The sequence below is a fragment of the Phacochoerus africanus genome, chromosome 10 (assembly GCF_016906955.1).
Source record: "Phacochoerus africanus isolate WHEZ1 chromosome 10, ROS_Pafr_v1, whole genome shotgun sequence".
Taxonomy (NCBI): domain Eukaryota; kingdom Metazoa; phylum Chordata; class Mammalia; order Artiodactyla; family Suidae; genus Phacochoerus; species Phacochoerus africanus.
In genome coordinates, this window is record NC_062553.1 from 131,535,752 (window position 1) to 131,555,254 (window position 19,503).

Sequence of the window (19,503 nt, forward strand, 5' to 3'; positions counted from 1 at the left end):
GTGGCTCTGGCGTAGGCCGGTGGCTACAGCTCCGATTAGACCCCTAACCTGGGAACCTCCATATGCCACGGGAGCGGCCCAAGAAATAGCAACAACAACAACAACAACAACAACAACAAAAAGACAAAAGACAAAAAAAAATTGGAGTTCCCATTGTGACTCAGCAGTTAACAAACCTGACAAGCAGGATGTGGGTTCAATTCCTGGCCTCACTCAGTGGGTTAAAGATCTGGTGTTGCCGTGAGCTATGGTGTAGGTCACAAATGCGGCTCAGATCCTGCGTTGCTTTGGCTGTGACTGGCAGCTGTAGCTTGGATTCTACCCCTAGCCTGGGAACTTGCATATGCCTCAAGTTTGGCCCTAAAAAAGGAAAAAAAAAAAAAGAATACCTATATTCAAAAATAAAGATGAAATGCCTCCCTTTCTGGGATGCCAGTGCTGGGACTCCTTCTACATAAAACTCCCTTCCCAGGTGCTAAGGCCATACTAACTCACTGTGTATTTCCTGATCTGGGTTTTTTTTGAAATCCTGAAGGAAAGTATCTCTGACTTGTTTGATGTGCTTTGTTCTGACAAGATATGAAAACTGTGCTGAAAACCATGCTTCTCCAGAGAAGTTCCTCAGAGTTATCTGCGAGGTTGTCTTAGGGGTTGTAGTTCTCAGTTTGGCACAACTGAGATTCTTTTCTATTCCTGTTATAGATTGTGTGTTGATTACCTTCACTGGCCAGTAAAATGCAGAAAGAGCGAAATGATTCATGGATGGAATTTTTTATCAAAAAGTAGAATATTAAGATTTGGAAAATTCTCAGGCTTTGTGTATTGTGAAAAATGAGAAAGCAGGGTTGGGGTAGAGTGTCAAGGGTGTGCCCAAGTGATTATTTATTAAGGGGATTAGTATAGCTCAGCCACCTGGATAGAAGCTGTTTTCCAAGAAAACAGAAGAATGACCCTAAGGGCAATTCAGAGATGTGAGGCTGTCCCACGCCCCCTAGACCCAAGTACAAAGGCTCTGAAGGCAGAGCAATTTCAAAAGAGGAGCCTCCCAACCCTGCAGAACCTTGGCACGCCCTGCACAGCACTGCCTGACAGTTTAGGTTCCACTCCCTGCACTTCAGTGCCACGTTTTGTGGCCACCCCGGTGGCCAGGTGGCTGCCCTTCCAAAGGGCACAAGTAGAAAACTTTGGCAGCCTCAGTGCAGCACTTTTTTCCGATCTGCATGCAGAGTACAAGAGCCCAGGGTCATGGCTGCCTCCACCCAGATATTGAAGGGCAGGGCCACCCCTGAGAGCTCTTGCCAGGGCAACATCCAATGGAGCAGGGGTGGGGCACTCCACTGACTCCAGACCTGCGAAGCCACCTCGACCCAGCCCCAGCCAGGGAAAGATGCAGAGGTAGAACTATAGCCTGGAAGAGAGAGCGTCTAGCTAATGAGGAGTGTTCTTGAACCTTGAAGAATGTTTGATGTTGCTTGATTCGTTAGGTTTTAGACTTAGCTGGAAACTGTTCTTTCTTCTCTCCTGTTTCTTCTCCCTTCTCGAATGGCACTGTCTATCCTATGCCCTGTGGAGTGGGCTATGTCTTTCCTGCCACTGTATTTTTGAAGCACATAACATGCCAGTTTCACAGGCTCACAGCTGGAAAACAACCTGCCTAAGGATGAATTATACCTTGAGTCTCACCCATGTCTGCTTTAGATGATATATAAATGAGACTTTGGATTTTAGACTTTGGAGTTCATGCTGAAATAAGTTAAAATTTGGGGGGGGTTGGAATGTAATGGATGGGGGGGGTGTTTTGCATGTGAGAAGGACATAAATTTGGTTGGGGGCAGGAGTTGAATGCTGTAGACTCAATGTTTGTGTTCTCTGAAAATTCCTATATTGAAATCCTAACCTTCAAGGCAATGGTGTTAGGTAATGAACGGTGTCCTTATTCAAGAGATCCCAGAGAGCTGCCTGACCCCCGCTGCCATGTAAGGATACAGGAGAAGATGGCCGTCTGTGATCCAGCAAGCCAGGCCCCTTCCAACATGGAATCTGCTGGTGCCTGGATTTAGACTCCCCAGCCTCCAGAACTGTAAGAAATAGTTTCTCTCTATTTATAAGCCACCCAGTCTGTGGTATTCTACTATAGCATCCTGAATGGACTAAGACCCTCTCAGAAAGGTAGGAAATAAAGTTACAGACAAGGGTAAATGTCTAGAGACAAGAGAGTCTGGCAGAGTCTTCAGACTTCAGATTTAGCATTATCTGCTCTGGCCACCCTAAATAAAGGAGGTATCCCTCCCACCTCTCTGTTATTCTCTGCCAAAGCACCCCTTTGACTTTTTCACTGCGTTTTAGAGGAACAAATTTGTAGTTATATATTTATATGGGTTATTACTTCATTTTCTACTATCCTTATTGGTGTGTATGTGTAAGATTCCCAAGGACAGATAGTGAATAGTTTTACTCAAAATTATGACAATAATAATGAGAGCAAACTCTTATAAGTGTTGGTGTATATTAATAGTTTTACCCTCATACCAGTTCTAAAAGTTAAATTATATTCTTTTCTGTACTTTACAGTTGAGGAAAATGGGGTGCAGAGAGGTTATTAAGTAACTTGTCCAAGGTCATGAAGCTAGGAACAATGGAGCCAGGATTCAAACTCTGGAAATTTGATTCCAAAATCAGTGCTCTTAACTTCTGCTCCCATGTCACATGACTCCTCTAGACCCAAGACCTATCATAATAATTGTCACAAGGGAGGCGTGTGGTAATACGCCATGGGAATGGATGAAGGATTCAACCGTGTTATCCTACTCTTTAGAATATATCAACACTCTTGCTCTCCCACAGGGTGATTTCATGTGTTAGTCTAAGCATAGAAAGCCCTACAAGACTTGACCTCAGTCCACCCCTTCAGTCGCATCTCTCATCTCCCCCCCTTGGAAGCTTACACAGATCCCGGAACATGCGTGTCAGACCCCCATGTCCTTGCACACCCGTGCCATGAACTGAATGCTCTCCCTTCTCTTCCTGTACATTAGTGTGAGGAATGCCTACTTACACTTGCCTGCAACCTTTCCTAACCCGCCGAGGGTGAGGTGACTGCTCCTTCATTTCTTTAATTTTTTTTTTTTTTTTTTGGCTTTTAGGGCTGCACCTGAGGCATATGGAGATTCCCAGGCTAGGGGTGGAAAGGGAGCTGTAACCACCAGCCTACACCACAGCCACAGCAACGTATAATCCAAGCCACATCTTCGACCTACACCACAGCTCACAGCAACACCGGATATTTAACCCACTGAGCAAAGCCAGGGATGGAAACCGCAACTTCACGGTTCCTAGTCGGATTCGTTTCCGCTGTGCCATGACGGGAACTCTGACTGCTCCTTTCCTTGAGCCTCCGTGACCATCTCTCTCATCCATAGTAATTTCCGCAGTGTTCAGCGTTTGACATTTTGCAAATATGTTTCACCTGTTATACTGTTTGCTTCTTCCAAATGTTAATATTTCTACATTTGCCACTTTGGACAGCCACAGGCATATCCCAAAACTCAGTAAGTGCTTGCTGAATTGAATTAAAATGGAAACAAAAGAGGATTCCGTGAAAGAGTAGAAATGAAGAAGGAAGGCTTTAGAAAGAGAGTTACGTGCCCAGAACAGTTGTGTTAGTTTGAAATTGCCAAATACAAATTATCCAAAAAGAAAGAATTAAGATATTTGGATTAAAAAAAGGTTTGGCTAGGAGTTTTCTTGTGGCACAGTGGGTTAAGGATCTGACCTCTTCCCGGCAACAGCTTGGGTCACTGCTGTGGTGGGGGTTTGATCCTTAGCCCAGAAACTTCCACATGCCATGTGTGCGGCCAAGAAAAAAAAAGTTTGGCTAACAATGTCAATAGACTCATGGACAATACAATAAATGAGAATTAGTTGCCTTTAATTCGTTTGCTTCAGAAACAAAGAACAAAGTGGTTTTTTTTTGTATTTTTGCCTTTTCTAGGGCCGCTCCCATGGCATATGGAGGTTCCCAGGCTAGGGGTCGAATCGGAGCTGTAGCTGCCAGCCTACGCCAGAGCCACAGCAACACGGGATCCGAGCCACGTCTATGACCTACATCACAGCTCATGGCAATGCCGGATCCTTAACCCACTGAGCAAGGCCAGGGATTGAACCCGAAACCTCAGAGTTCCTGGTCAGATTCGTTAACCACTGACCCACGACAGGAACTCCCAGAACAAAGATATTTTTTAACAAAGACAAATAGCTAAAGACTACACAATGTAGTGGAAAGAGAACTGGTCTTTGGCTTCAAAAAGATATGGCTTTGCGAAGTCCCTTGTGGCATAGTGGGGTTAAGGATCTGGCATTGCTGCAGCTGTAGTGCAGGCCACAACTGCTGCACAGGTTTAATCCCTGGCCTGGGAGGTTCAACATTTCTCAGCCAAAAAAAAAAAAAGGTCATGGTTTTGTAGATGTAATGGAAAAATTCTAAAAAAACTAGCTTAAGAAAAATATAAAAATCTTTGAAGAGGAGTTCCCTTCCTGGCTCAGCTGAAACGAATCCGACTAGGAACCATGAGGTTTTGGGTTCCATCCCTGGCCTTACTCAGTGGATTAAGGATCCATCGTCACTGTGAGCTGTGGTGTAGGTCACAGACGTGGCTTGGATCCTTTGTTGCTGTGGCTGTGGTATAGGCCGGCAGCTGTAGCTGCAATTAGACCCCTAGCCTGGGAACCTCCATATGCCACGTGTGCAGCCCTCGAAAGCAAAAAAACAAAACAAAAAAACCCTTCAAATAGACTTGTAACAAGTCAAGGGATTGAATTAGCATTCCAAAACTACCCAAAGGAGTTCCTGTCATGGCTCAGTGGTTAACGAACCCAACTAGAATCCATGAGAACATGGGTTTGATCCCTGGCCTTGCTCAGTGGGTTAAGGATCTGGTGTTGCCATGAGCTGAGGTGTAGGGTGAAGAAGCAGCTTGGATCCCGCATTGCTATGGCTGTGGTGTAGGCTGGAAGCTACAGCTCTGATTTGACCCTTAGCCTGGAAACCTCTGTATGCCGCGTGAGTATCCTTAAAAAAGACAAAAAAAAAAAAAAAAAGGCAGCAACCACAAAAACAACAACAACAAAACAAACAAACAAACAAACCAAACCAAATACCCACAAAGCAAAACCCAGGCTTTTGACTTTACTGGTGAATTCTACTAAACATTTAATATTAATTCTTCATAGGCTCTTCCTAAAAAAATAGAAAACTTCAGGAGTTCCCATGGTGGCTCAGCAAGTTACCAACCTGACTAATATTCTTCAGGATACGGGTTCAATCCCTAGCCTCGCTCAGTGGGTTAAGGATCCAGCATTGCCATGAGCTGCAGTATAGGTTGCAGATGTGGCTTGGATCTAGTGTTGCTGTGGCTGTGGCTGTGGCCAGCAGTTGCAGCTCCAATTTGACCCCCAGCCTGGGAACTTCCATATGTGGTGTGGCCCTAAAAGGTAAAAGAAAGAGAGAGAGAGCGAAAGAGGGAGAGAGAAAGAAAATTCTTAGGAACATATGTTATGAGTTCAACATTATGATACTAAAATGAGAGAAAGACATCAGAAGAAAACTATGGGCTAATACTTTTATGCTTAGAGACATGAAAATCCTCAACCAAATACTAGCAAATCATATTGAGCAATGTATGAAAAGGATTATACACCATGATTAAAAGGAATTTATCCCGGAAATGTAAGATTGGTTTAACATGTGCAAATCAGTTAATTAATACCTTTACATTATATCAATAGAATAAAAAACAAAACCACATGATTATCGTGATAGACATAGAAAAAGCATTTGACAAAATCCAACACCTCTTCATGACAAAAACATTCAACAAACTAGGAATAGAAGGGAAATTCCTCAACCTTATAAGGAGCCTCTATGAAAAACCCACAGCTCACATCATACTTAATGATAAAAGACTGAATATTTTCCCCCTAAGATCAGGAATAAGACATCTCTGTTCATGTTCTTACCACTGATCACTTCTAGTTACCTCTAGTCAGCATTATAGTGGACAAATGCAAATGATGTGATTTTTTTTTTTTTTTTTTTTAGGGCCGCATATGTGGCGTATGGAAGTTCCCAGGCAAGGGGTCCAATCAGAGCTGCCGGCCTACACCACAGCCACAGCAACACAGGATCCGAGACACATCTGAGCTGTAACCACAGCTCACAGCAACGCTGGATCCTTAACCCACTGAGTGATGCCAGGGACCAACCCCACAACCTCATGGTTTCTAGTCAGATTCGTTTCCACTGCGCCACAACGAGAACTCCAACGTGATCTTGTACATAGAAAAGTCTAACAAATTGATTAAACATTTATGAGACTGCCTTAAGTTCAGCAAGGTTGGAGGATTCAAGATCAATATACAAAAATAAATTATATTTCTACATACTCTCAATAATAATCTGAAAATGAAATTAACAAAATAATTCCAAGAGTTCCCATTGTGGCTCGGCAGGTTAAGAACCTAACACAGTGTCTGTGAGAATACAGGTTCCATCCCGCCCTGGCTCAGTGGGTTAAGGATCCAGCATGGCCACAAGCTGCAGTGTAGGTCATAAATGTGGCTTGGATCCAGTGTTGCCATGGCTGTGGCATGGGCTTGCAGCTGCAGCTCTGATTTGACCCCTAGCCTGAGAACTTCCATTTGTCACAGGTGCAGCCGTTAAAAAAAAGAAAAAAGAATTCCATCTGTGATAGCGTCATAAAGAATACAATAATCAGGAGTCAGTTTAACAAAAGAAGTGCAGGACATGTTCTGAAAACTGAAACATTGCTGAAAGAAATGAAAGAAGGTCTAAGTAAACGAAACATTTCATGTTCATGGATCAGAAGACAATACATTAAGATGACAGTACTCTCTCTTAGAGTTCCTTCTGGGGTGCAGTGTGTTAAGAATCTGATGGCAAGAGCTCAGGTTGCTGTGGAATTGCAGGTTCAATCCCTGACCCAGTGTAGTGGGTTAAAAGATCCAGTGTTACTGCAGCTATGGTGTAGGGTCACAGCTGCAGCTTGGATTCAATCCCTAGCCTGGGAACTTCCATATGCCACAGGTGCCACCATAAAATTAAAAAAAGATGACAGGAGTTCCTGTCGTGGCGCAGTGGTTAACGAATCCAACTAGGAACCATGAGGTTGCGGGTTCTGTCCCTGCCCTTGCTCAGTGGGTTAACGATCCGGCATTGCCGTGAGCTGTGGTGTAGGTTGCAGACTCGGCTCGGATCCCGCGTTGCTGTGGCTCTGGCGTAGGCCGGTGGCTACAGCTCCGATTCCACCCCTAGCCTGGGAACCTCCACATGCCGCGGGAGCGGCCCAAGAAATGGCGACAACAACAGCAACAAAAATAACAATAACAACAACAACAAAAGACAAAAAAAAAAATAACAGTACTCTCAAATTGACCTATAGATTCAACACAATCTATATTAAAATCCCATTGCCTTTTTTTGTAGAAATAGAAAAGCTAATGCTAAGATTTATATGGAAATGCAAGTGACCCAGAATAGCCAAACCATTTTGAATAAGAAGAACTAAGCTTGAAAATTCACACTTCCTGATTTCAAGACTAACTACAAACCTACAATAATAATTACAGGGTGGTAGTGATATCAGCATAGATAGATGGAATAGATCAATGAAATCGAACTGACAGCCCAAATATAAATCGACACATGTATGGACAATGATTTCTGACAAGCTTGTAAAGAAAATTCGATGACGAAAGAATAGTCTTTTCAACAAATTTTTCTGGGGCTGGATATTCACATGTGAATGAATTTGGGAGGCTCTCTTGTGGTACCGTGGGTTAAGGATCCTGCATTGTCACTGCAGTGGCTGGGGTCGCTATTGTGGCTCAGGCTTGATCCATCCCTGGCCCAGGAACTTCCACATGATTCGAGGAAGAATACCTCCATTCATATAAAATGTGCAGAACAGACTAAATCTATATGGACAGAAAGTAGTCTAGTGGTTGTCTAAGACTGGGGAAGAGGGCATGGGAGGGGATGGGGAGTGATTGCTAATGGGTACAAGGTTTCTTTGGGAGGGGATGATAAAAATGTTCTAAAATTGTTGGTGATAGCTGTCCAACTCTGCAAATGACTAAAAGCATTGAGTTACACACTTTACACAAGTGAATTTTATGATATGTGAATTACATCTCAATAAAGCTGTTAGTGGAGTTCCCCTGGTGGTGCAGCGGGTTGAGGATCTGATATTGCCACTGCAGCAGCTCAGGTCACTGCTATGGCACAGGTTTGATCCCTGGCCCAGGAACTTCCATATGCTGCTTGCACAGCAATCGATCAATCAATTGGTTGGTAAATAAAAGCCATGGATGTAAATCCAAGCCCCTACAACTTGTCAGCATCATCTTGGCAAGTTACTTGATCTCCCTGAACCTATCTTCCCTTGTAAACTGTATTCATAAAGTTTTATTTTCCTTTTCATGTATTCAATATTTAAACCTCTCAAAGGGGAACTAAAAAGTCAAAGATATATCATAGACTACACCTTCAACCTAAAACAATTACTGGTAAATAATCAAGTGGTTCCTATCACATTCTGAAGTACTTGGGTTAATTCAGATTTGACTACAAGAGTGGCTTGCAAAAATTTCTGCCACTCGTTCTGAGACTCTTGGTCATACTTGCACAGCTATGTACCAAGCTCTATTCTGAGCATTTTACAAATATTATTTCATTTAATCTTGTACTAATCATGGCAAGATAGATACTATTATCTTTCTTGTGCAGATAAGGACACTGAAACCAAATAGTTACATAACTTGACCAAGATCACAGAGAGTCATTCATTGAGCCAGGATTCAACTCCAGACAATCTAGCTGCAGAGCCTATTCTCTTAACATTTTGCACTGTTGCCTCTCAAGTAACCAAGTTACCCACCACACACACTCCTCCACCCCTCCTACCTACCTATAGAAAAGCTGAAAGAGGGTTCACCAGAATACGAAGCCAAAGGAATACCCTATGCTATTTGCTATAAATATTCTATGTATGATAGTTTTAAATGCTAGTATAACCCTTTAAATTGATCACACAACAAAATAAAATTAATTCCTTGACTCACTAATAGATAATGATGCACAGTTAAAAAAAAAAAACAAAAACCAGATTGGAGTTCCCAAACTCGTTCCCAGTTGGTCAGAATTTCCTTTATTCTGCTTAGTTGTTAAGGAAACAAGTAACCTTGATAATGTGAGGTTCCTCTGCTCTGCACTCTCTCTCCTTCGGTCCTTGCCTGCACACAAGAATCTGGAAGTGCAGGCCCAGAAGCCCTGGGGAGGCCCGGGACAGAGTCCCACCCCACCCTCCCAACCCCACATTACAGTGTGACAGAGCCAAAGGCTTTTGGGTTTAATCTCCCTGAAGGAGATTTGAAGCCTTTAATAATATCACTGAATGGATTTAAACAAGTTTAATTATCTTAAACAAAATAGAGCTCACTCTTTGAAAATGAAGACTCTTCTCACATGGACCAACATAATCCTTTCGGGGATTTTTTTTTTCCTGGTTGGATTTAGGAACAGGATTAAAAAGCCCTGCCCCAGAGCCTGCCTGAGTCCTGCTCACCCTCGGGACACAAATCAAGTCCAACCTCCTAGTCTATGTCATTCCTAACCAATTTGTTGCCAGAACTCAGCCCCTGCTCCCCGGTGGTGGTGGTGGTGAATAGAGGAGACAGAGTTTTGGGCAAAGGAGAAAAAGTAGCAAAAGAGGGTCACAGCAGGCTAATGCCTCAAAGATTGCCCCCCCCCCACCTTAGGAGAGATTGGGAGGTGGTTTTATAGTTTGGGGAGTGAAAAATAAGGCCACAGAGAAGGATCTGGGTAGAGACAAGCTTGCATTGTTTTCAAAGCTGGTGCTCAGTGGTCTGGTGGTCTTACTTCCAGTATAAAGAAGGCTTCATTAACATCTTCCATTTGTTGGGGGTTTTCATTCTGCAGAAGAACTCAAAGATATTCTTATCTATATTCCTTGAGGAGGGACCAGGACCCTGCCCCAAAGCTGCACTGTTTTTTTCTTGACCGCTCCTCTCTGGTCTCTGCACCCCTCCCTTCCCTGAGTAGCAACATTTGCACTTGCCCTTAGAAACTCAGGGAAGGTCATGGAGGCTGAAGTTTATTCCCTAAAAACAAGAAATGGGGGACACAGAAAGGTTTGTGTGCCCAGAAGCCCACAGGGCCCTGCTTGTTTCCAAAATCAGCCTCTCCTCTTTACTCCCATAGATAGCACTTTTTTGTTTCTGTTTCTTTCTTTTTTTGTTCTTTTTCTTTTTAGGGCGCACTTGCGGCATTTGGATGTTCCTGGGTCGGGGGGATGGGGGGATGGGGGGAAAGGGCTCGAATCAGACCTACTGCTGCCGGCCTGTACCACAGCCACAGCAGTGTGGGATCGGAGCCTTATCTGTGACCTGCACCTCAGCTCATGGCAACACCAGATCCTTAACCCACTGAGCAAGGCCAGGGATCAAACCCACATCTTCATGTGGGTTCGTTTCTTCTGTGCCACAACAGGAACTCCCTTGTTTTTGCTTCTGTCCAAATATTTGTTTTCCCCAGTGTTACTTGTCTGTCCTGTCCTAGAATGTAGGTTCCTAAAGACGTCTTTTTCTCATCTCTCTCACCTGGCCTTGCACCTAGAATGCTGTAATATTTATTGAATTGGATTAAATAGAATTGATAGTAATCCCCTACCTGTATTTTATTAGGAAGGATAAAGAGTCTACAAGAGACGGATAAATGGATTTAAAGTAGTTGATCTGAGAAGTGAAGAGCCATGCACCATAGCAGGACCCCCTATTTTGTATCAGTTTAATTATTAGACCCCCCAAAAGAACTCAAGAAGGATGGGGGGATTTCTCCTTCCCTGACACCTGCAAACTAGGCATTTAAATTGCAGGTGTTGGGAGGGAGCTCTTATGAATACCGTTGAGTGTTGAGTTATGAAGAGTAAACATTTAGATCCTTTTGAATTTTCAAAGAGACTTAGAACCTGTTTAACCTTTCTTCTTTGCCTTAAGAAAGAAGGCAATCTAGTGATAATGGCCTAAATTTAAGTTCAAGCCTACCTCTTATCCTATGACCTCAGACAATTTGCTTATTTCTCTTAATCCTTTATTCAGGTAATAGACTTATCAGATGAACCTACTGGTTAAGGTTATTGAGAGGATATATTAAATTGTGTGTTTATGTGAAAGCATTTAGCAAAATGCCTGGCCGTGGTAAGTGCTCAAAATGTCGTCGAAAAGGACCCTTTATGCTTATCTTTTTAAATAACCTCTTCAATATCTGGGGATTATTAGCGGGTAAACTGAGATATATTAAAAAATTCATTTGAGTAAAAATCAATTCGAATCCAGCAGTATCCAATCTAGCAGTAGGAAGAAGTTCTGAAAAGCTATATGAAATAACTTTTCTAGATAGGAAGGAGTGGAAAAAGGAAGTTATACCAGGCAAAAAAAAAATGAGTTGGTTATTGCAAAATTACTTTCCTTTAGGGGATTCATAGGGGTCTGTCAGGCAGATGACCTAACTAGTGCTGATCAGGTGATTCCTGATTGACAGCTTTAAGATTCCATTCCACGCAGCGAAAATGAATCTGACTAGTAGCCATGAGGATGCAGGTTCGATCCCTGGCCTCGCTCAGTGGGTTAAGGATCCCATGTTGCAGTGAACTGTGGTGTAGGTTGCAGACTCATCTCGGATCTGTCGTTGCTGTGGCTGTGGCGTAGGCCAGCAGCTGCAGCTCTGATTCGACTCCTAGCCTGGGAACTTCCATATGTCTGCGGGTGCAGTCCTAAAAAAAAACAAAAAAAAAAAGATTCCATTCCTGGGAGAGCTGAAAATGTCTGCTGACCTGAGGGTTAGTATAGGTAACTCCATTTTGAGACTGTTGTCTTGTTTTAAATGGGGGGGGGGGCAACATGAAATTAAGATGCCCCATGTATAAAAATACCTTTCTCCCAATGAAAGGTATTTTTAAAAACCGCAAATATAGAAAATCACTTACTTTACCACTCTGTTAGGTAAGTAGCTAATCATCCTTCACAAAAGCAATTCACATTATAATTCTATTAGGGTTAATTATAATTTATACAGAGTTGAATAAGTGATAAAGCACTGTGCTTTACGTTAACTCATTCGAACTTAACAAGAATCCTGTAGGGCAAGTATCAGTAACATCCCAGTACAAATCGGGAAATACTCAGGGAGGTGCAGTCACAAATACCAGATTCAGGTGCGAAGGCTTTCAAACACCATTTCCTTTTCCCCTAGACCAATGAAACCTCAGTCAACTTAGTCAAAACTCACCATTTGCTTGTTTGATTATTTGCTACTGAGCGAGGCCAGGGATTGAAAGTGAATCCTCATGGGTACTAGTTGGGCTCGTTTCCACTGACACATCACGAGAACTTCCTGTTCTGTTTTGTTTTTTTAATGCAATTTTCTAAAATAGAGCAGAGCCAATATCTCAATATATAAAAGTCAACATGTACAAAAGCAGACATGCAATATAAACAACATCACATGTAAAATTTGATTTCTTACAATAGATATTGGGCAAAAAGCTTGACAAACACTGACTCTGCTCTAGCCCCAGTTAATACTTTTACTTAACTGTGAGAACTTTAAAAAGTCAATCTAAGAGTTCCCATCGTGGCGCAGTGGTTAATGAATCCGACTAAGAAGCATGAGGTTGCGGGTTGGATCCCTGGCTTTGCTGGGTGGGTTAAGGATCCGGCATTGCCGTGAGCTGTGATGTGGGTTGCAGACGCAGCTCGGATCCCGCAGAGCTGTGGCTCTGGCGTAGGCCGGCAGCTACATCTGCAATTAGACCCCTAGCTTGGGAACCTCCATATGCTGCGGGAGCGGCCGGCAAGAAATGGCGAAAAGACCAAAATAAATAAATAAATAAATAAAGTCAATCTAACTGATTTGCTTTTAAAATAGGGAGATAAGGGGTTTTTTTCTCTACTTCCTAGCAAGTTTTTGAAATCAAATTAGATTATATATGTGGGAAAAAAGCTCTGGAAACTGGAAACTGTCTATATAAATGTGTTTGCTGCCGTAAACTTGGATTGGGGGGCTGTAAGGAAACACCTGCAGATGATGCTCAGAGTCTTTAGGAACTCCGTGATGGAGTTGCCTGTTGCCGCACTGTCACTAGCACTGCATGCACTCTGACATGTCGGGCTGTTTAACAGGGAGAAGTGACTGTGAATTATTTGTGAACTTCAAATTTTTGTGATCTTCCTGCCTCCTAAATATAAAAGGCGACCGTTAGTGACCCACATGACAAAATTATGTTTCCAAGCACTGTAGTGTCTCACAAAAAGTCCCAGTTCAATTACTGTCAAGAACTGAATTGGAAAAAAATACATACAAGGGACATTTATTAAGCTCTTACTGCATGCAAGCCCAGGGTTGGGTCTTTTCTTTTAATAACCAGTATCTAAGATTTTTGTTTAAATCACCACTTATATAGGAAATACATAGGCTGCTAAACCAAAAATTACATAAGTGATCTTTAGGCAAGGTGAAAATTTAGAAAATTTAGATAAATTTTCTTTCTACTTTATTTTCATTCTGGGGGCAATGATTTGTTAACCTGGTTAAAGATACAGTTGCTAACGTGTAATACATGTTTTTGCACAAGTTCTAATAAGCTGAGTGAAAAACGTCATCCAAACACAGCTCTTCTTTGTGGAAACAATCTCCCTTAATATGATCAGATTTTTCCTGGGGCTTGATTATCACTGTCCTTTAAAGAACAAAATTTCCTTTGTCCTCCAGAAATCATGCTTAGCTCAAACTAAAATGCGATGTAGTGCCCTTTTTAGTCAGGGCAGAATACTTGGCCTTCTCCCCAGGTTCTATTAAGACAGTAAATTTTATTTGCATCCTTAGGGCAACAATCAAGTTTCCAGGAAGCAACTGGCCTGCAGACACTGTCAATTATTAGCCTTGTAATTTGGAAGCAAATTAATCAAATTTAGCAAAACAAGTGGCAACTAACGTCCCAGGTCGTCCTGACCAGGTGAAAGTGAGTGAAGGACGACTCAAGCCTCGAGCCCGGCGCGCCTGGAAGGGGCTGCTCCACCCAGAACTAGAAAGCTGTGCTCGCTGGACTTGGTCCCTCCCAGATTCTGAGCTGGCGAGCAGTCGCGCCGCACTGCAGCCTGAGCCAATTGCAAGAGACCTAACCAAGTCCAGCCCAGCGGAAGGAACGGTTTCTGAGTGGTGTTCTTCTCTGATAAAGGAACCCTTCCCTGTTCCTGCTTTTATTCTCTTTGATGTCTGACGAAACAGCTCCCGCTGGAGACAATTTAGAGTGACTGGTAAAAGGAAATAAGCTCACAGCAACAAAAAGAATGCGATTCCTTCTGGACGTCCTCCTGCTTCTGCCCTTACTGCTCATCTTCACCTTAGAGTCTCTCCTGAAGCTTTTTATTCCTAAGAAGAGAAAATCAGTCACCGGAGAAATCGTCCTGATTACTGGAGCTGGGCATGGAATTGGGAGGCTGACTGCCTTTGAATTTGCCAAACTTAAATGCAGACTGGTCCTGTGGGATATAAATAAGGTAATAGTGCTGACTGCGTTTTACTCTCTGGTGCCTTTAATCTGTGCTGCATTTTGCTGGCAACAGCTCCTTAGAACATCTCTGTAAACCGGATAGAAAAGCATTACTAGTTTTGCCATTTTATAGGTGAGTTTTGGGGGTAGGGAACATGGGTTAATTAATGTGTTGATGATCACATGATAAATGAACCTAGAGGATATAAGATTCCCAGTCACTGGCCATCACTAATTTGACATTGTAAATGTATCCTCACCTTGCTCTGAAAATAATTCGTAATCTCCTCCTGAACTTGATATCACTGATCCCTCTATTTCAATAACATGGAAAAAGTAGTCGTTTTAGCTAGGATATTAAAAGAGTAAGAGTTTGTACCTGTTAAGAGAAAACTCTGATTTACAGTCCCTGAGATAAGTGCGAAAGATACCCAACACAAAGCAAAATTACTATGCCATAGTTACTGCCGAGTAATTTTTCTAAATCATCCTTTAGTTAAAAAACAGTGACAAACAATCAAACAAACAAACAAAAAAACACTTCATTGTAAGGTTTAACCAGAATAGCTGTAGCTTAAGAAAGGGAATTGGCCAGTGTTATCTGGAGTGACGGACAGAGGGGTTTCTGGGAGGCACTTGGTGGCCTGAAACACTACTCTTATACATTAGTGAACATCCAGTGCTGTAAACAAGAGTTCAGGGGATTGAAGCTGGCTGAGAGCTAACCAGTGAGTGGTTGATTGAGATACCATCGACAAATACTCGTTCAGCATTTGTTGCCTAGATATTTAAGAACCCAGCGGCAACAGGAGTTAAGGTCTCCTGCCTTGAATCTAGTAGAGAAAATAAGCATTAAATAACTGCCTGTACAATGGAGGGTAGACATCAGGCCCAGCTTCATCTGACGTGGTCACAGCCGTGAGTGGTGGGCAAGGTAACGTGCGCTCAGACTCATGAAGAGTTTTGCCCTTCGTGGCTGACTTACTCAGCATCGTGGGTAGCTTCTAGAGCTTTAGGTTCCTTTTCTGCAAAACAGATAAAATAACAGTACTTTCCCTAGAGGACTGGGAGGATTATACCAAAAAAACGTAAGCAAAGCATGTTGTGCAGTGTCTGGCGAATGGTAAACACACGAGGGTGTCAGGTGTTATTATTCCTTCACAAAGTGAAATTTAAGTCAAAATTCAGAGGTGTGTGAGTTCAGTTATACCTCTAGGTTCATGACTCTTAGTGCCCAGTGCTGGTTTGTATGAAATTTTTTCTGACCTGGAGTGAAGTGCTTTTACCCAACAAATATTTATCATGCCCCTACTCTCTGCCAGACACCATTCTAATGCGGAACGAGGATACAGCAGTGTGGAAAATCTTATGAGCTAGAGACAGGAAACAAGACATGCTGTGTAATAAAATGTATAATTGTTGGTTGGTGATAAGTGTAAGGGAAAAATAAAACATGATGGGGGATCCCCCGCAGAGAGGGATCCACAAAGGCAAAGCCCGGCACAAAAGGGAGAGAAGTAAAAGAAAGGTCTTGAGCTCTGCTGCTGTTGTTTTGGTACAATAATAGGTAGTAGCCACCAGCCGCTTGTGGCTCTCAAATGTTTGAGATGTAGGTTAAGATGTGCTGTGAGTATAAGTACTCACAGGATTTCAAAGACTTAGTATGAAAAAAATAATATAGAATATCTCATTAATAACTTCTATATCGATTACATGTTGAAATAACAATATTCCGTAATAATGAACATTCCAAAATAATATTTTGGATATGTTAAATAAAATATACTAAATTTTCATTAATTAGAAAATTAGAATTAAATTTTAAATACATAGCTTGCATTTTATTTCTGTGGGGACGTTCAGTATGTGGTTTGTGTTATATGGCTATGAGATGGCTCTGGGACTCATAGAGAGACTAAGGACCAGCAGCTCCAGATCATAAAGGTTCCCGTAGACTATTTATGCTGCAGCTTTTATTGGGGGAGACAGTGGAGGGTTTGGAGCCAGTTTCTTTTTTTTTTTTCAGGGCCGCACCCGAGGCATATGAAGGTTCCCAGGCTAGGGGTCGAAACAGAGCTGCAGGTGCTGGCCTTCACCACAGCCACAGCAACGCAGGATCCGAGCCACGTCTGTGACCTACACCATAGCTCATGGCAATGCCGGATCCTTAACCCACTGAGCAAGGCCAGAGATTTAACCTGCAACTTCATGGTTACTAGTCAGATTTGTTTCAGCTGTGCCACAACGGGAACTCCTGGAGCCAGTTTCTGTTGAAGAGGTTTCTCCAGCTACTTTCTGGGTTGCAGGGAGAGCAGGCAGGAGACTTTTGCGATAATCCAGGTAGGAGATGATGCCAGCTTGTCAGATCAGGCCAGTAGTAGCAAAAGTAGTCAGAAAGTTAAGGATAATATAGTGAGTTTTTATTATGTTAAATTTATTTAAATAATTCATCATTTGTTTTGATATTATGAGCTTCCTACTTTTTGGTGGGATATATATATGTGTTTTTATATATTTATTTCATTTATATATAATATAAAAATGAAATTTCAGTGATAGTAAATAATAGTTGCTGTGTTGTCTAAATCAAAGGTTGGCAGTCCTAGTTCAGTATATTCATCCCCGTCTACTTTTCTTGGAGTTTTACAGATTTTAAAAATTATGAAAGGCCAGAAACCACTAAATCTGACTAGGGAAGAAGAGTAGGGTAGCAATTTTGAGGAGTCCAGGCAGCAGAACCTAGAGAGGTAAAACTTTGGGGCTGGTGGATACGTGAAAAATGAGTAAGAAATTGAAGGAGAATTTAAGATTGTTTTAGGATCAAATTGGAAGGGCCATTATCAAATTATCAAATTCTTTTCACCTGGGGTACAAAGACAACTTGTTCCCAGGGACAATTTCAAGGATTACCTTTACGCAGCAAAGATAACATTGTCCAAGTATATCCCTCTCATCAGGATGTCAGGGACAGACGTCTCCATGTTCATCATGAAGTCTACAAAAAAGGAACCTGAATTTAGCGGGGTTAAGAGTGGCTTCAGCTTCTTTATTCTACTGAAACCGATGCCATGAATTGTTTATTCTTTTTTATGCAGATAATCCCATAGTTATTGACTCTTTTCTCCCCTGTACCTGGTTAGATAAGTTTGGAAAGATGATTTACAGTAAGTGGTGAGTATATAGTGTATACTCAATGATTGTTTATTGAATGAAGGAGTGAATTAATGCAGAATTGGAAAAATAGTATTAGAAAAAATCAGAGGGAGTTCTCTGGTGGCTCAGCAGGTTAAGGATCCAGCATTGTCACTGCTGTGGCACAGGTATGATCCCTGGCCTGGGAACTTCCACATGCTGTGGGTACAGCCAAAAAAAAAAAGAAAGAAAGAAAGAGGAGTTCCCGTCGTGGCGCAGTGGTTAACGAATCCGACTAGGAACCATGAGGTTGCGGGTTCGGTCCCTGCCCTTGCTCAGTGGGTTAATCATCCGGCGTTGCTGTGAGCTGTGGTGTAGGTCGCAGACGCGGCTCGGATCCTGCGTTGCTGTGGCTCTGGCGTAGGCTGGCGGCTACAGCTCCGATTAGACCCCTAGCCTGGGAACCTCCATATGCCACGGGAGCGGCCCAATGAAATAGCAAAGACAAAAAGAAAAAAAGAAAGAAAGAAAGAAAGAAAAAATCAGAAAACCTTTTGTGTTTAGTAATCTAGGTAACAAAGGTTTTAGCTGTAGAGATAGAGGGCAAAGAGTAATAAGTAAAGACTAAAGACGAGCCCAGGATTAAAATTTGAGAGTTGAATCCAACACATTAAAAAAAGTTTCCAAGGGAAGTTCCCACTGTGGTGCAGTGGGCTAAAGATCAGATCTGGCATTGCCACAGCTATGGTGTAGGTCAAAGCAAAGGAACAGATTCAGTCCCTGGTCTGGGAACTTCTATTTGCTGCGGGTACGGCCAGAAAAGAAAAAAAAAAAAATGTTACCAAGGGAAAGATTGAAAAAAACAGTGAACAGTTCCACTATGCTGAGAAAAATCTTAAGGGAGGAATTCGTTCTTTCCAGGAGGCCTGCTTATTTTGTATTTCTTACGAAATGAATATGGAGGCTGTAAAAAAAATTTTTCCTGGAGGAATTTAGAACTTAAATTTGTTGCACAGTTGAGAAGAGGTGGAAAACAGACCATGGCCCTAAGTGAGGAAGACCAAGGCAACAGGGCAAAAGTGAGGCTGTATAGACATCTTTGCCTCTATGCACTCTGTCCATTGACAAAGAAAGCCAGTAATAAGCAAATCTCTGAAAATGAAATAAATGGTAACTGGAATTTTTTTTGTCTTTTTTTTGAGGGCTGCACCTGAGGCATGTGGTTTCCAGGCTAGGCGTCGAATCGGAGCTGTAGCCACCGGCCTACACCACAGCCACAACCATGCCAGATCCATGCCGAGTCTGTGACCTATGCCACAGCTCAGCAACATTGGATCCTTAACCCATTGAGCGAGGCCAGGGATTGAACCTGCATCCTCATGGATGCTTGTCAGATTCATTTCCGCTGAGCCAAGACAGGAGCTCTGGTAACTGGATTTTTATTGATAAATTTGTCCAAATAAGGACAGAATTTTATAAGGATAAGAACCCCAAAATCAATATCTTAATGCCTTTTATACTTTTTATTTTATTTTATTTTATTTTATTTTATTTATTTTTGGGAGGTTTTTTTAGGGCTGCACCCATAGCATACGGCAGTTCCCAGGCTAGGGGTCCAGTCAGAGCTACAGCTGCCAGCCTACGCCACAGCCACAGCAATGCAGGCTCCAAGCCGCATCTACGACCCACGCTACAGCTTACGGCAACGCCAGATCCTTAACCCACT

At 42.4% G+C, this 19,503-nt stretch overlaps 1 protein-coding gene across 1 annotated transcript in view; it reads left to right on the forward strand.

Moving 5' to 3' along the window:
* Positions 1-14,263: 14,263 nt before the first annotated feature.
* The window catches only part of HSD17B11 (hydroxysteroid 17-beta dehydrogenase 11), a 38,425-nt gene continuing 33,185 nt past the window's right edge, over positions 14,264-19,503 (forward strand). Inside the window, exon 1 of the mRNA XM_047797967.1 lies at positions 14,264-14,652. Within this exon, the coding sequence (XP_047653923.1) occupies positions 14,443-14,652 (210 nt within the window). The 5' untranslated portion in view covers positions 14,264-14,442. The remainder of the gene's footprint in view (positions 14,653-19,503) is intronic.